The 17,632-nt window shown below is 44.2% G+C and overlaps 1 protein-coding gene and 1 long non-coding RNA gene across 2 annotated transcripts in view; one reads left to right on the forward strand and one right to left on the reverse strand.

Annotated features, from left to right (window-relative positions):
• The window catches only part of LOC136651923 (uncharacterized), a 64,414-nt gene extending 57,468 nt beyond the window's left edge, over positions 1–6,946 (forward strand). The window contains exon 3 of the long non-coding RNA XR_010794550.1: positions 6,885–6,946. This is a non-coding gene — a long non-coding RNA (uncharacterized lncRNA). The remainder of the gene's footprint in view (positions 1–6,884) is intronic.
• SYNE3 (spectrin repeat containing nuclear envelope family member 3) overlaps positions 1–17,632 on the reverse strand; it is a 92,206-nt gene that overhangs the window by 17,745 nt on the left and 56,829 nt on the right. The window contains exons 9-15 of the mRNA XM_066628665.1: positions 15,119–15,293; positions 12,413–12,595; positions 12,111–12,254; positions 10,751–10,885; positions 7,674–7,835; positions 5,374–5,537; positions 3,126–3,246 (exon numbers count right to left, since the gene is read on the reverse strand). Coding sequence (XP_066484762.1) covers positions 3,126–3,246; positions 5,374–5,537; positions 7,674–7,835; positions 10,751–10,885; positions 12,111–12,254; positions 12,413–12,595; positions 15,119–15,293 — 1,084 coding nt within the window. The remainder of the gene's footprint in view (positions 1–3,125; positions 3,247–5,373; positions 5,538–7,673; positions 7,836–10,750; positions 10,886–12,110; positions 12,255–12,412; positions 12,596–15,118; positions 15,294–17,632) is intronic.

Raw genomic sequence — 17,632 nt, forward strand, 5'->3', positions numbered from 1 at the left:
CTATTTTTGCTAGCCTGGAATTCAGTGGTGACAAGATGTTGTCAGACTGCTTGATCACAAGCTGATACTGTGGTTTAGCATAGCACATTTACAAGTATCTCTCACAACCTGCTAACATAAAGCATCAATGTGGAATGGAGAATTCAGCCAGTTGCTTTCTCCCCAACCAGTTTCTCATACTGGGGGAAAAAATTAGGGATTGCAAAATGCACCAAAAATGCCAGGTCTTCACATGCAGGAAAACAAGGTGATACTGTTTCATTTCTGACTACATGTTGGGGCCAGGGTGACCAGAAGTCCTCTTTTTCCAGGATATGTCCTCTTATTTAGCCTTGGGTTCTGAAAAAGAACTTAAATGTCCTCCATTTCCCTGTGAGTGGACCCCTGCAGGCAGCGCATAGCTTTCTTGCAATTGATGAATTATATGTAATATATATTTTTAAATCTAATAAGTAATATAGTGCTTAAATTAACCACATAAAATCAATACATGAGTGTGTTTAGCTTTTATTTTGTCATTTCCTACATTTTTCTTGGATGTCCTACATTTTGGGGTGTCTTGTCCTCTTTTGCAATGATGACATCTGGTCACCCTGGTTGGGCGGCAGTTTTGAACCCTCCCCCATGTCAAAGCAACTCCCTGCAAGTAAATATTGCACATCAGGGAGAGAGTTTCTAGTCCAGCTATTGTGCTGGTCTCTGGTTTCTTTTTATCAGCAAGAAGTGTATTAAAAATGCTCTCTCTCCCCACCTGCAGTCTTCAGTGATACAGACCATTCCACTACCTTAGAACTCTACTACCTCATTCCCATAGCATTCTGCTTCAAGTGTAGACCAGGTCTGGATCAGCAATGAGTGAAGCTTTAGGTGGGTAACCTTCCCCAGTCCAAATTGTTGGAGGGTATGAACTGTGTGTGATGGGAGAGATGCTAAGAAGGACCTGGAGGAAGTGGGGAGGCAAGAACTTTCAGTGCTCAAACCATTTCAGAGCCAAGAGCAGACTTCGTTTCCAAAGCGCTTGTAATGCTACCAAATGACGATCTATACCCACTGAGAATATGGCCCTCTGTTTCCTATTAAATGTTTGATAGCTGAACGAAGAGTTGTAAACCACAGAAAACACACATGAAATTAAAACAAGGCCCCAGCCAGCACCAGCAGTAGGGCAAGTTCTCTTCTCTTTTAAAAAGGCTAGACTCTGCTTCACAGTCAGGATTTAGACCTGGCACCTGTACTCTCTGCCCTGCAAATTCACGCTTAGTGGCAGGGGTCAGTCCTGGGACAAAGAAAGAAATCACAATAAAAGACAGAGTGCCTTTTACCAGAGTGTATTTACCAAGCAGAGTGTCTGCAGAGTGTATTTACCAAGCAGAGATTGCTTGTCTCAATGCAACTGGGCTTGAAGAGCAGAACCTCTGGGTCAGATTGTGTGGTTTTGAGCATGCTTGAGCTCCAGCACCCATCTTTTTAGGATTAATTCACTGCACACTGCAACATTCACCCCTATGTATCCAAGGCAGTGTAAAAGAGGAGAGGTTTGACCTGAATTATTTACAATTTCTTGCCCAGGAGGACTATTGGGGGTTGTCCTCTTCCAATCTGGAGAAAAGACCTATACTAGTGATTGTGCTTGTGTGCCACATGTGAGTCTTTGATGCATAATGTGTGGCTCGTGGAAATAGGTTGGTGGAGCTCCTTTTTGCATCCTAATTCATATAAAAGGGAAATAAGAAATTTTCAAGCTTTATGATTATTTGCCAGATATAAACTGGATTAAAACATAAATTTAATGCACATGGTGAATAAATATATTTAAGAAATTAAATGCATCTTAAATCCTGTGGCTCTCAAATATCTGAAGTTTTTTGTATGTGGTTGGTATGTTAAGCAAGTTTGGCCACTTCTGCCCTATATCCTGCAAGACTCCAATTCTGCAGATGCTGAGGAACTGCATGCTGTGTACACAGCACCTGTTGTTGCCACCAATCAGAGAGAGTAAGGGGCTGAGGAATAAGAAGAGCTCAGTTCAGATCATACAACCTGTACAGCCAAACAGGGATCTCTAGCAGCTTGTATGGGTAGAAACCGACAAAGTATGCCTTAGCATCAATGATGCCATTGTTGCAAGGGATGTATGGCAGAACTGATCAATTCAGGTTTCCATTCAAGAAGTTGGTTACATATTCCTCGCTTTGCTTAGCATTTGGGGTGGGTTGATCCAGAGAACAGAAAATTGCTGAACTTATTAAAAGTTCTCCTTCATGATGCTCTTTAATCATAAGGGAAGATGTAAACATAAGGGGAGGTGTAATCATTAATCATAAAGTTTTGCATACAGAAGGTTTCATGTTCAATCCCCAACATCTCCAGGTAAGGTGGGAATTACCCCTTTCTGAAAAGCTGGGAAGCTGCTGCTAGTAAGTTGAAATGATCCTGAACTAGGTTACCCAATGGCCTAATTTGGTATTAAGGCACCTCATGTGTACATAAAGACTTTAGTTTGGGATATTCATTTTGGTTTTAGATGGTTTCAGTATTTTAGATGTTATCTATTTTGTGCTGGATGCTTTTCCTGTTGTGTGGTGCCTTAAGAGCAGGATAGAAAATTTGACAAAAAGAACGAAAGAACAAATGAATGAATGAATGAATGAATGAAAATTGTTGAGTTTGCACATGGTGTCAGGCAGGCCTGCGAGATCTCACCACCATCTATTCTGCTCTTAAATACACACTGTTGCTCCCCATGCTCCATGGATTACAAGGGAAGATTGGTAGGGCTAAGTAAGCTGTCATTCAAGAAATATTTTCCACAGCAAGCAGTTCTCTCATTGTTCTCATTATGCCTATATACTAGTAGATCCCAAACTTACCAAGGACATAGTGCCCCCACAGCCTCTTCTTCCTGGCTCAGTTGGGCACTGTCATCTGGGATCTCACAAAATCTCATAACATGGAGGTGCCCAAATCTTGTGAGATTTTGCAAGATCGAAAATGGCAGCATCCAGGAGAACAGGCAGGAGGGGCCACTGGGGACATCCCACAGTGCCCCTGTGAGTGCGCCCTCTCAACCCCTGCAGCTCTAACTATGAGTTACAGAAAAAACACAACTCAAATACTTTTCTCACCTGGGAGTGTAGATCATCTATAGAGTGAAAGGCAAATCCCTTCCCTGATGCCTTGCCCAAAACGGTTATTTTCTTGCCCTCATCTGTTGTCGTCCTGTTTGGATGGATCTTTGTGAGGAGACTTTAAAATAACCAAAATTAGAACAAAAAATGTGTTACTTTAAAATACTTGCAATAAATTATTACTTTATAATACACACAGAATATTGGTAAATACGCAGGTTCCCTGTTTCATTCCTTGGCCACAACCCAAACAGAATTAAGTGCACTGAAGATTTCAATGGCCTGAACACTGTGTTGGAGTGTGGCTTATATCTTGTGAATGAGCCAAATGTTGCTTGGCTAAGTCAGTCTGTTGTCATCAGAAAAAAAAAGGTAGTAACATGGAATAGGTCAAAAATTGTAACAAAGATACTTGCTCTTGTTCAAACTGCAAAGACGGCAACTGCTTTGGCAGGATGGGAAAATGAAACAGCACCACTTCCAAAATAAACTGCTCCAAAATGCTTAGATCCATGAAGGAACAAGAAAAAAGCCTGGCTCCTTAAGGAACATGGCCCAAGAATTCCATGGTATTTTGTATGGAGCCTGTCCTCACTCTTAGCGGCAAAACAGTTCATTAAAGCTGAATGAGCCGGAGTCATAATACATGTGAGAAAACCAATTTCAAATAAAGACAATCCACTTTTAATGCCAAAAAGAGGATTTTGTGAAAACAAACACTGAGAATAGATGTAAGAAAACCAATTTAGAATAAAAACAATCCATTTCTAATGCCTACCCTCTCCCTGCCTCCCCCCTCCCCCGAAGACACCTCCTACCCACCCCCCACCCCCAAGCCACCACTTACCTCTCCACTGCTCGGCGGTCTGTGCGACTGCTGAGCAGCAGAGCTCTGGTGGCCACCCGGCGGTAGCCCAGCACCAGCCAGCATTGGGCTAGCACCGGTGGTAAGCCAGCGCACACTGTTCAGGATTGGGCCCTAACTCAGATGGCCCAGACAGGTAAACCTTACCAGCTGCTTAAGGATGCTGGAACCATCTTGAAGACTCCCGCTTATCTAAGAGACATGAAATGATGGTGATGGGAGGTGGGACAGAATCTGTCACTTTGTCAAAGCCTGGAGCCTGCACTATCCATCACCCCTCCCAATGACTGAGGTGGGGGGATTCACTATGCCTCATAGTCGGGCCAGTCCAGACAGGGCTTCTTTGACTTTTCCAAACAACTAAAACACCATATTCCAGGTTGTACTCTGTAACTTTAGTTCAGCAGCATCATGGGACATAAAGAGCTGTAAAAGATACTGTGACAAGGGGAAAGGGGCGCCTGCCAACAGATTTTATTCACTTTCCCTGTACGTGGTCTTGCCATTTAAGGCCATTTTTAATGGATTGTTACTTTCAGGGGGATTGTTCTAACAGAGAGTTTGCAGCCGTGAGTAGGAAATGGCTACAACCCAAGGCTGATGAGGAAACCTGGCAGGCCCAGGAGGTGGGAATGAATTTCCCCACCAGTTGCACCTAGTGAAAGAACTACTTAGTTCGAGGGAAAAATCTGGGCAAGAGAAGAAAATGTACAACTGCCAGGAATTTACGAATATAGAGGAGAAGGCAAAAGGTCAAAATCCCAGAAGCCCTCAGTGACTTGCCAGGACTTAGAGGTATTATTCAGCTGCTTTTCCCGCAGAAACAGCTATAGCAACAGCTGGAAGGATCTAGAAATAACGCTTAACTTCATATGGAGAAGTCTTGGAGCTGAAGCAGAAAAGTTGAATCTGGGAAGTAATTCAAGTTTATGAGAAGTGAGAATGGAAACCATTTTCCACTCAGGAAAAAGAAGAGGACCTATGAAAGAGGAATTATCTCAGTTGTAGGCCTCCACAGATGCATGAAGAGACATGCAGTTATTATTGGATCCTTTATGACTGAGATGTCTATTCCAGTTTTTCCAAACTAAAAATACCATGGCACTGTCGTGTAGCTACTTGTGGAATTGCGCAAGAACCCACTTTGGTTGTTTCTGAAGCCACCGCTCTATTGTCAAGCACTGCACGACAAGTATGGGCAGGCCGTAGACAGGAGATGCTGCATTTACCTTGCAAAGTATTGAGGAAGTGAGGGGATTACAATCTAATCATGGGATGATCCTGCTGCATTCTTCCCTTGTTCTTTTATCTGCCTCCTTCCTGGCCAGTTCTAGGGCAAAACTGGGAGCAGCCTTGAACTGACCCTACATAATTGTTTACCTTGACATCATGTCCTCAAGCAACTTTAACGATCCCTTCAGCTTCTTCAGTTCAGCCTGGATGTGCATAGCCCCTTCTGATGAAGAGTTTTCCACCACCAACTGCCCATGGGCTTCAACAAGGTGTAACTGGACCTCTTTATCGGGAAACTCCATTTGCAGTCTCTGAAAGACACAGGAAAAGCACCCACAGGCACACACACACACACACACATTAGACAATTGTAGCTTTGGCAACGGTTTGGTAACAGATCCATGTTCATCATGTAACTCTGGTCAATAGTATTAACTAACAGTAGCTGGGCTATCTTATCGCTTCAACCCTCAATATGTGCATGAGGCCCAAGAGAATTCATGTTTGGAAGCCATTTTCTCTGTGTGGGCATATTATGTGTTTATTGAAGCTATTTTCAAGCCTCTTGAAGCTATCTTCAAGAGGGATCTGAAGGCCTTAGGAGTGGACCTCAACAAGTGGGAAAACCTGGCCTCTGAGCGGCCCGCTTGGAGGCAGGCTGTGCAGCATAGCCTTTCGCAGTTTGAAGAGACACTTGGCCAACAGTCTGAGGCAAAGAGGCAAAGAAGGAAGGCCCATAGCCAGGGAGACAGACCAGGGACAGACTGCACTTGCTCCCGGTGCGGAAGGGATTGTCACTCCCGAATTGGCCTTTTCAGCCACACTAGATGCTGTGCCAGAACCACCATCCAGAGCGCGATACCAGAGTCTTCCGAGACTGAAGGTTGCCAACACACTGAGAAGCTATTTTAGAGAACAATCCTATTCCCTTCCCCCACTGGTGCACCTGCACCAAAAATAAGTGTGCTGTATCCAGTGGGTGGGGAGGTAGAGATCAGGAGGCTTCAGAGGAGAAAGGGGATTTAAATCCCCTTACATCTCTGTAAGCCTTCCACTCCACACTGGGACCTGCAGTGGGTGATTTCACTAGCGCAAGTCTAAGGAGAGGAAGGGGGTAGAGAGGCTTGCAGGAAAGAAGGATAGTATCTGGCGTGCACCATTGCACCGGATCCACCCCCTTTCACAGCCTTCCTGCCCCATTACATGCCCCTCCCCACCCAGTTTCTTCCCTGCCTTCCCCATTTCACCCTCTCTACCCCTTTAGGCCTGTCCTGCTGATGTACCTGCTCTGGCAGGTGGCAGGAGAACCAACGATGAACACCTGAATGCTCCAGCCTTCTTGCTGGCGTTCTGTTAGCATGCTATTGAATGCAATGCTGGAAAGCATTTTACAGCGCTTTTCAGCAGTTAGCGCTGGTGGAACGCTTGCCCCACCAGTGCTAACGCCCAATCGGATGGGGCTGTTAATCCCAGTTCAGAGAAAGTTAGCCATTCTTAAACATTGTTGAGACCTATTGGTCTTAAGATAGCCAGGACTAACTTGTCCCATTGATTTCAATCAGATTTAAGCTCACTCTGAGCTGGGGCCTTTGTCTTTTAGTAAGCAAAAATGGACAATGACGCAGATATGACAAGAATATTTATGCAATTATTTGCAGGTGGTTCATTTGGAAATAGAAATCTAGAAACTCTAAACCTGAGAAGGGCTCTGCTGGATCAAACCAAAACTTCATCAACTCCAGCATCCTGCTTCCTTTAGGGGCCCATGAGATGCCCACAGAAAATGTACAAGACAACCTTGAAAACAACATGCTTCCCATCAAGTATTCCCTCCCTCAATTAGTGGCATTAATTTGAGCTGCTTGTGTTTCTCTTTTATCTCCAGGTTACCTTTGTTTTTATGGTTCTTGACAAGGACTGCAACTCAAAATGTTTTTGAAGAAATAAATTTTCTCTGTACATTCTAATAACAGCATTTTAGGGTTTTTTGTTCTTTTTAAGGTTACTGATACCTTCCAACTGCATGATTCCATTTTTAAAATACTGTCAAAACATGCTGTTAGTATAACTATTATATACTTAGGGCACAATCCTAATCAACTTTCTAGCACCGAGGTAAGGGCAATGCAGCTCTGAGGTAAGGGAACAAACATTCCCTTACCTTGAGGAGGCCTCCGTGAGTGCCACCAACTGCAGGATGCTGCTTATGCCCCATTGGCACAGCTGTGTCAGTGCTAGAAAGTGGGTTAGGTTTTGGGCCCTAATATAATATACACATTAAGTTCTAGTACCCAGTATTAATACCTAGTAGTCACCAATATCAAGTTCCTAAGTGTTCCAGAAGATCCTGTGAATCTTAAACACAGCTGGGCTGTAAGTTTCCACGTCCACATATCCACCTATTGCACACTCATCAATGGCACCACAGGGGAATAAATGTTCCTTACCTCCAATTCTGCAGCCCTATTGTTCGTTTTCCATTCCCCATTGGCATCCTTATAGGATTCCAGCTTTTTTCTGATCACCAGAAGCCACTGCTGGAGGTCTGAGAATTTGTCATTAAATGTCCAATGTTCTTGAACGTGCTGCTTACTCTGGGCCAACATATTCTAAATAGAAAAACAGCACCCAGAAGAACCAAGTGACATCAGCAATGAAACATGACAAAACAGAAGTTTTATTGTTCTGGTACAAGAGCAAATGCTACAGTAGGATTGTGGTTTTCAAATGTTCCAAATCAGGAAACCTTTTCATATTGCTTCAGCTACTGAAGAAATCCCATTCCCCCAATATAATGGTGCTTGCCTTGAAACCCTTTGCATGGTGCTAAGGATTCTGAAGAATATTTGGGGACAGATACTCTCATCACACAGAGTGCTAGTCAGGTCTGCTACGCCTCACCATCAGCCCATGTGAGCAGTGCCCTAAAACACACACTATCCCTCCCATTGGGGCTAAAAAGCAGCTCAAGGAATTATGTGAATTGGCCCTACTTTTATGAGCATAAAATGTTTCCAACCTTGCATCTTCAAATCTGGCCACACGGTGGTGCTTTATGCATGGAAATGCATTATTCAAGTGTGTAGGATGCAGGCTATGAAAAATGTTCATTCCTTTTGTGCGACTATGCTCATGTGTCCTAGAACCAAAGACTAATGCCAGTTACAAATCGTAATCATATCTGAAAAAAGTTTTTACTGAGGGCTTGAGTGTGCTCATTCAGCTCAAGGAATAGCCTCAAGCCGCATGGCAGTCTTATCCAGCTGCAGTTGTGTAGACAATATCAACACTGAGAATGCTCTGTGCAAAGAAGTGAATGAGGAGTAGAGATCAAAGGAAGAGAACTGTAGTAGAGTATTTAACAAATGCTCTTAAATCCAGAGTCACCTGTCCTCTGGTGGGCTCCATGACTAGCTGCTCTAAGGCATGAGGTTCTTAAATGCGCAAAACTGGTATAACACTATGTATGGTGGAAGATTGTTTTTAATGTACCCTGTAATATTTTGTTTTCCTATGATTAATGTCCTATGTAAATGTATTTAATTTTAAAAAGAAAACAAAAACGAAAAGAAAAGACCTGCCGAATTAGGGTCAGAGTCTGAGGAGTCACTAACAAAAGATTCTGAAGGCTGTGTAAAATCAGTGGGCTACACACAGTGACTGGACAACTAGTAGCCTCTGAAAGCTGAGAATGTTATCAAGGGCAGCTTCAGAGCATCCTCCCACTTGGTGATGATGGTTGAGCATTGCAATGGGCATTGCCATGCAATACAGTGGTCACAGCTGGGACTACCATTCTGAGGCTGTTGCTTCACAACCCAACATGGCCAAATCAGCATGCAGTATATGCAAGGCTGGCCCATCAATGGGACCTGGAGGCTCCCAAAAGCCAGATGACAGGAGTGGCCCCTTAATGAACTCCCACTCTGTTCAGCGGTGGCACTTCATCTGCTTTTCCCTCTCATATCCTTTTTGCTGGTCCCCTTGCCCTGCCACTCTTTTTCACTCTTTCCAGAGTGCAGGATCAGGAGTGACCAGGAGAGGTGGTGGCGAAACAAGAAGACTGCTGAAGTTGGGAGAAAGCAGGGGAGGGCTTCAGGCTGGGGCAGGGGGTGATGGCAGATGAAGCACTGCTGCCAATGATGAGAAAAGCAAGATGGGGGTGGGGCACCCAGGACTTTTTTTTTAATGGGGGGGGGGTTAGACATATGGCAATACATCAGGGCCTGGTCCAAGGTGGTCCGAGGGCTTGGGAATGTGCATATGTTTGTTGAAAAGCAGATCTGCCTTTGTAGTGATGCTTTCAAAAATGTTCTGCCCAACAGTTATGCTAACAGCCACCTGGCCCATTTTACAGCATTGAGCTTTATCGTCTTTAGATTTAGGCTGGCCCATCAAATGAAAATAATGTTGCACACTTGTTTCTTCTGGAAGTGAATTTCTCAGCTTTATTCCCCACCAACAAATCACTTGAGGCACAACTGATTCCTAATATAACCTTGCTGGCAGTGGGGCCATTCAGTTTTAACTGTTATAATAATCCTCCCGCAATAAGCTGTCCTGATGATCTAGCACCGAGATTCTCTGTGCAATAATATAGAGCGGCCTGATCGACCCCCTGAAGCAATGAAGAAAAGGTAAAGCTATGGGGAAAAAATAAGGATTTTTGCCCTCCGGCACCAGCAGCTTCACAGCATCGAAGAGAGATTGCTCATTTTTTAAAAAGGATTTTCATAGGAACGCTCTGTTCCAACTGTCAATTGCAAGGAGAAAGTGTGCTCTGGCCTCTCCCATCACCCAGCACAATAGCATAACTGGGGGGGGGACAGTAAGTACTGTAGGCACCCCAACCCACCATGTAAGCGGCCCTTCCCATTCAGCGATGGAGCCATTCTGGCTAGCAAAATGCAGTGCGCAGGAGACAATCTGGTTCAATGAGTGCCTGCACATTCTCACTAGCTGCACTGCAGCCTTCCTTTGTTTTGGAACCCTGTGAAAGGGAGCAGAACTCCTTTTATCAGGTCTGGCACAAGGTGAGGGGGGCAAACAGAGTAGCAGGAACTAGGTCCCATGCCTTGCTGAAAATAATAAGAGGACATCAAGCAACAATTCAAAACTAACTAACTAACTAACTAACTAACTAACTAACTAACTAACTAACTAACTAACTAACTAACTAACTAACTAACTAACTAACTAACTAACTAACTAACTAACTAACTAACTAACTAACTAACTAACTAACTAACTCACTAACTCACTCACTCACTCACTCACTCACTCACTCACTCACTCACTCACTCACTCACTCACTCACTCACTCACTCACTCACTCACTCACTCACTCACTCACTCACTCACTCACTCACTCACTCACTCACTCACTCACTCACTCACTCACTCACTCACTCTATCTATCTATCTATCTATCTATCTATCTATCTATCTATCTATCTATCTATCTATCTATCTATCTATCTATCTATCTATCTATCTATCTATCTATCACCAAAGCTTGAGTTACCTCTAGTGACCTCTTCAGCATTTGGTAGTCAGAAGAAAGCTGCTTTAGTTTATGCATCCTCCCTGGGTCAGAATGAACAAGCTTTTCCAGTTCTTCCAACTGAATGCCACACTCTGCCATCTCTTCTTGAACAATCTAGAGAAGAACATGAGGATATATTGCAGGTGTCAGATGCTACCCAAGGAGTCAACATGTTATCCTATACAAAAATCTATATCATGTGCTAGGAAGGAGGAGAACTTATAATACTACTACTACTAATAAATTATAATAGGGTTGATGCAGATGTGATGGAGGATGTAACAGGGGGACAGGATTTTAATGGGTAAATGGCATTTGGGGGGTGGAGTGCAAATCCTCCCTCCACACACACATCACAGTCCTAAACTAGATTGGGCCACCTCTTAGTTACATCAAAAGGGACACTTCTGGTTTACTTCCAGTATCAACAGCCCAATCCTATCCTGGACCACCATGCAGGGTGCAGGGCCACCAGCACATCATCCACTATATCCTGTGTGCTGATCAGTTGACCAGGCTGACCAGAAGAGGTAAGAAATGAAAAACTTTACTTACCTTCCTGGCTGCTGCATGGTCCTCAGTGCACCACAATCCTATCCCCGCATTTTGAACCCAGCCCTCTCCTTTTCTCCTCTTGGACTTATACCAGATATGTAGTTGGTGTTCCTTACTTCTCCCAGACCTCCTGATTCCCCCCCCCCCAATAAAAAGCATAACATAACAATGCAGCCTCCTGAACATGGCTGGGATAGCATGGCAGAGATAGGGATAGCATGGCAGGATTAGGGCTCTTAGTCTTTTGTTTTGCTTCAGGGGCCTAGGAAGGGATTTAAGAGGATTTTTTTAAACCCCAGATTTACACATGGTCACACCCATGTATGACCCTGTTATACATTACTATATTAGCGCAGGAGTGCAACTTAAAATAAAATAAGAAAGGAAGCATTTAAAGGAAGTCTCTGCAAGAGAGATAAGGCACAATTTAGAATGTTTAGTTTTTGGTTCTTATTTTTAACTTATTTATTTCATTTTTACCACCACCATCTTTCGTTCCAAAAGTTCAGGAAAATGAACTTAACTCCTCTTTCTTTTTGTCTTCATAACAGCCTAGTCTGGAAGTCCAAACTGGGAAGAGAGACTAGCCCGAGTTCACCCCATTAACTTAATGGCTGAGTAGGTGTTTGAGCCATGTCTTCTTGTCTGTGTCCAACACTCTAACCACTACAGCACTATGGTTTTCTTGATCACATTATTCTGTAAGGCCTCACATATATTGACGGTACTGTATTAATACAAAATTGTCCTGATGACATACCTGGAAATGAACAATGTGGCTTACCTGTAGCCTCTGCAGCCGGGCTTCTTTGCCCACCAGATCAGGCAACGGTTCCTTCTCTGCATCTAACTTGACCCTGACAGCTGACAATTTCGTCTGCAAAGGTTCAAAGACGGCATCAAAGTCTTTATGTTGAGACACTAAAGCCTAAAGAAAGAGAGAGAACAAACAACTTTCATGCTAATCTTATTGGTCTGATTGCCTTCTCCATTCAGCCCAACGCACAACACAGATGTCTAAATATATCATCATCCAAATAATTGAGGAATTGGATCTAAAAATCCAGAACTTATCTACTGGCTTACCTGTAACCTGCTTTTCCTTTGAAGCAGACCTTTCTGTATGTATTCTGTTTCCTTTACGGCATCAGCTGTCTCAGCCAAGAGAGACTTTGCCCTCTCCTCATCAAAGATACTGTCCAGGAAATCTTTTTTCAGCTGTAACATCAAAAGCTGTTCCTTAAAATGGGAGTTTTCTGCCAGAAATGCCTACAGGGGAGAAAAAAAACCACCCATTGCAATGGTTTTCAAACTGTTCTGAGGAATCCCAGGGTTCCTTGCAAGCTCCTAGGAGGAGTTCCTCAATCGGAAGGTCATTAATGGCATATGTATGTTTCCCTGAAGGGCTACCTGCCCACTGTAAAATGCACAGCTGTCAATACATGTTGGATATGATTGAGAGGGCAACCTCAGCCCACGCACTTCAACAGTGAAACCCCCCAAAACCTGGTTAGCACCCCATGTGGACTTTGTATGCACTCCATGTGGACTTGGTATGCTTGCCACTTCTGGCAGCAGCCAAGCTGAACTCTCCAGTGTTGTCGCTTTTGCAATAGTTGGAATGTGATTATACTGCCCGAACATACATTTAGGGTTGGGTCATTAATCTGCCTTGCACATGACAATGTAGAATATACAATACATTCTGCTGCACTGAGCAAATATACAGGGTGTCTCAAGAAAATGTACACATACTTTATAGTGTCAAATTTCTTTTGCTATAATTCACATGTATGCTACATATGGTGTACACAGAAGCAGTTGCTTTGCCCAGAGAGCAATCATAAATGCGCACTCGGCCGGCACAAGTCACTTGTGCCAGCCTGGGAGGGTTGCAATCATGCCGTAAAGCATGTTTGCCTCACCACAGAGGCCGAATCCAGTCTCTGCACTGATGGAGACAGGTAAGGTGATGCTGCACCAGTGCAGGGGTCTGGGAGAAGGTGTAGGGAGGGCAGGGAGGACATGTTCCAGGGTATGGGGAGGGTGGGTGGCAGGCTTGCAGAGAGCAGGAGGTGGGGCCAGAATCTGGCAGTTATGCCAGATCCTATCCTCATCCCTGGGCAGCCCGGGGCAGTCCAGGGCTGCTGGGATTTGTACCAAGTATCCAAGTATACCCATTGGGGCTGCTGTGCTCTACCTGAGGTAAGGGGAATTACTTTCCCTTGGCTTGGGCTAGGCCACGGCCAGCCTGAAACTCACACTGGATGAAGAGCAGGTCAGCCGGCCAGCCTGTTCCAGAGCAAGTTCGGATTGCGCCGCCAGTTAATTAATTAATGACTTAGACCAAGTGCTTTAATGTTCCCCACTGGCATCTATACAATGACATTGTTGACTAAGGGATCTGCAGACATACACCGATGTGTCTGCTGGAAGGGTTCTGCACATCTCATCAATTGCTGAGGAGAACTGGCACTGCTTCCCTGGCCCCACAGAATACAGTGGTCGCCATTTTGGAGCCGCTGTAGCCTTGAGCGCTAGTGAAGTATAGAATTGGTCTGTTAGATGTTCGAGTGTTGCAGGTTTTCCACAAGGAAGCATGTATGAATTAGAGCTCATTAAAATGTGCGTACATTTTTTTTTGAGACACCCTGTGTGACCATTGGTAGAAGCAGCACTTCTCCAAGCAGCCCCCAGCTAGCGGATGCCAATTTCCCCTGCAGAATACCTCAGCTGTTGCATTTATTCTGTGGAAAAAGTACCCACCAAGAGGGGTTTGACTACCACTGTCTATAGGTGGTGGCAGTAAAAAAAAAAAAAATATTTAAGAGAAGGAAAAGAGACTGCTTCCCCACTAAAGGACCCCAAAACTTCCCCCCCCCCACACACACACTTTTAAAGAATTCACTGTCTCCTGAAACGTCACTGAAATGGCTCTCCCAAAGTCATTGCCTGCAAATGAGATGGGGGTGGGGATTTTTGCTCAGTTGTAGTGCTATGTATAGAGCCAGAGCGATGCAAGGTACTTCTCAGAGGTCTTTGCCAAATCCCCCTATCACTAAGCAAGGCATTTGGCTCGTTAAAAATAAATGCCATTTCCTATGGTGACAGAGAACCCTTAAGAACATAAGAACATAAGAACAGCCCCACTGGATCAGGCCATAGGCCCATCTAGTCCAGCTTCCTGTATCTCACAGCAGCCCACCAAATGCCCCAGGGAGCACACCAGATAACAAGAGACCTCATCCTGGTGCCCTCCCTTGCATCTGGCCTTCTGACATAACCCATTTCTAAAATCAGGAGGTTGCGCATACACATCATGGCTTGCACCCCATAATGGATTTTTCCTCCAGAAACTTGTCCAATCCCCTTTTAAAGGCGTCTAGGCTAGACGCCAGCACCACATCCTGTGGCAAGGAGTTCCACAGACCGACCACACGCTGAGTAAAGAAATATTTTCTTTTGTCTGTCCTAACCCACCCAACACTCAATTTTAGTGGATGTCCCCTGGTTCTGGTGTTATGTGAGAGTGTAAAGAGCATCTCCCTATCCACTCTGTCCATCCCCTGCATAATTTTGTATGTCTCAATCATGTCCCCCCTCAAGCGTCTCTTTTCTAGGCTGAAGAGGCCCAAATGCTGTAGCCTTTCCTCATAAGGAAAGTGCCCCAGCCCCGTAATCAAACCCTTCTAAACTGGGGGTGTTTGACAGCTGTCGAAATGCACAGTCAGCAACGTTTCATGTGCGCAAACAAGTCTGAAGCTTCCCAACACTGCAGAGACAGGCTGTCACCTCAATTTGAAGCAAGAAAGTATCTGTCAGGGCCGGATCAGAAACATTTGCCGTGGTGTCCAGGAGCCTCTGTGCTGATGGTTTCCAGAGCTGGAACTCCCGCAGGGGGTTCTGAAAGCGCTGCCTCAGTTCTGTTTCCGTCTCCGTGCTCATTTTAAACGTTTTCCCCTTCAGGCTGTAAACGTAAACAAAGGACAAATCTATGAAGCTTAAACCTTTGGGGAAAACACTTGCTTCTTCTTTTCACTGAAGGACAAAATGTTTGCCTCTGCTCCCTCATCACAAAGGACTTCAGTCTTTCTTTCATATATCCCCATCTTCTTGCCCCGGGCAGCTGCCTCTTCCAGTCAGACAAGCAACAAAACCTTTTTTCATATACCAAACACATTCCTTTCTACTGCACCTGCTGTGGAGAATTACAAAAAGCTTGCCCAGGAACTGGGATTCCCAGACAACCTCTCAAGCACACCCAAGACTGATGCATCTGTAAGCTCTATGATTAACAGTCAAATGTAGTGAACACAGGGACCTAATTCAATAAAAGTCGGTAAGCCTGAGTCTCACTGAAAGCCATGGAATAGAACTTGGAGCGCAATCCAGCACAGAGGAGTTATTTCTTTACACTAATTATTTAGTTGGTATAACCCCAGTTTTGAGCTGGGATCTTCAAAGCAGGGTACAAACTGAAAATTGAAAATGCACCATAAAGTATGGCAACAATAGACAACAATAAAAAGACCACTTTAAAAGAACAGCTTTAAATGCATGCTTAAAAGGGTTGCACTCCCAAGTCTGTGTGCTGCAGTGGGGAATGTGTTCCAAAGTGCAGGGGCCACCACTGAAAAGGCTTGTTCAACAGCAGCCACCAGCTTAATAGACACTAAAACACAGTGTCCAAGTTTTGTCTTTTTCCATTGCTTTTAATTGAATGAAAGTGCAACTAACTTTTAAAAAAAGCTCAAAAATTGTGAAAGAGTTCCTAGGGAGAGGCCATCACTCAGAGGTAGAGACTTCTTCTCTACCTCCTCCAGTAGTACTCAGCATCTGACCGGGCCTTGCACTGAAGGAATGGAATCACCCTGAGACAATAGTATTGTCCTGCACACCCTTCCTTTCTTCCCTTAACAGTGAGAAGTTCCGGGGCGGAGCTATAGAGTTAAGTCTCCTTTTCAATGTTGGAGGACTGAAGACTTGTCTATTTACAAACACAGGAGATGCGCATGGAGGAGCAGTCAGTCAGATATCTGTCTCCCTAAAGCAAAGCAACATTAATCTGGAGCCTACCTTGACAAAGCTCTGTCTTTCACCCTGCTGCAAAAATCAGACCTGTTTCACCTTTCCTGGCTAGTATACCACTCTAAATGGCTTCTCTTTCAGCCCTGCTGGCAGCACCCTTTTCTCAGCTCCACCCTGCATTTAGGTGGGGTCTGGGAGAAGGAGCTGCCAACCTTAATGGGTCTTTGGAGAAACATCTTCTATAAACCTTCATTAGGGAAACAGATTTAGTCTGGGTCCCGTTGGGAGAAGGGCGGGATAAAAATAAAGTTTTATTATTATTATTTAGTCCTAAATTAAACAAGTGACTTAGAGGAAAGATAATCCTCCAAACAAAGGCATTCAGGTTTCAATATTTACGGAACTAAGAGCTTAAAGTAATTTTGGAGGAAAAGTAAGTTCTCTTAACCTCTTTGCTGATCTCCCTTCAGGTTTAGCCTCATGATCTTCTGAGGTTACCACCCTTCAGCAGAAGGTAAAGTGTTTGGAACAAACTGGAAAAAATCTTTCATCTCTGCTGTGGCATATTTTCAAACTTTCCACTCTTGCCGTCTCACACTGGAAAGAATTCAAGACTTGCTTTTAGCATCTCTGAACTGCTGGTTCTCCTGAAATGACCAATTTAATGCACACAAACCTCTATCAGCTTGCCAGCAATACTCTGTCCTGGATGTAAGGAAGCCAACAATCAAAATTCCAAGTTGTTTTAGCCCCCAGATGGTTCTCCTTTCTCCAAGTTTGCAAAAGGTTTGGCAATGTTTGCTTCCTGATTCCAGTTAGCCTGGAAGCGGAAGTCTTTTGCTAAGACTCAGAGAGAAAGGAGAGACTGGTAGGCTGGATTTGCTGTCTATCCCAATGGAACACAAGCAGGAAACAGAAAACTTCTTGTTAGAAGGAGGGAGGATAGGCCTATCCAGAGGGGAATTAAATGAGGGGAAAAAATCCCAGAGAAAGACCTTGGGGAAAAAGGTCTTGGAGAAAAAGACCACATGTCATCATGTAACTATTCATGATTGCAGCTGCTACTTGCATATTTGACTCCAAGCATGAAAAATACAGTGTTAAAACTTTCAAATAAAGAAAGCATAAATAGCAGTCCAATTCCAGAGACTGATTTTAGGTGCAGCTGCACAAATAGTGACTGACAGAGCTGCTGGGGAATTCCTGTACAATCCTAGCAAGTGGGACAAGTAAGTGCTTGTGCTCCACCTCCAAGGCAACATGCCATCTCCTTATTTT

The sequence above is a fragment of the Tiliqua scincoides genome, chromosome 1, assembly GCF_035046505.1.
Source record: "Tiliqua scincoides isolate rTilSci1 chromosome 1, rTilSci1.hap2, whole genome shotgun sequence".
Lineage (NCBI taxonomy): Eukaryota > Metazoa > Chordata > Lepidosauria > Squamata > Scincidae > Tiliqua > Tiliqua scincoides.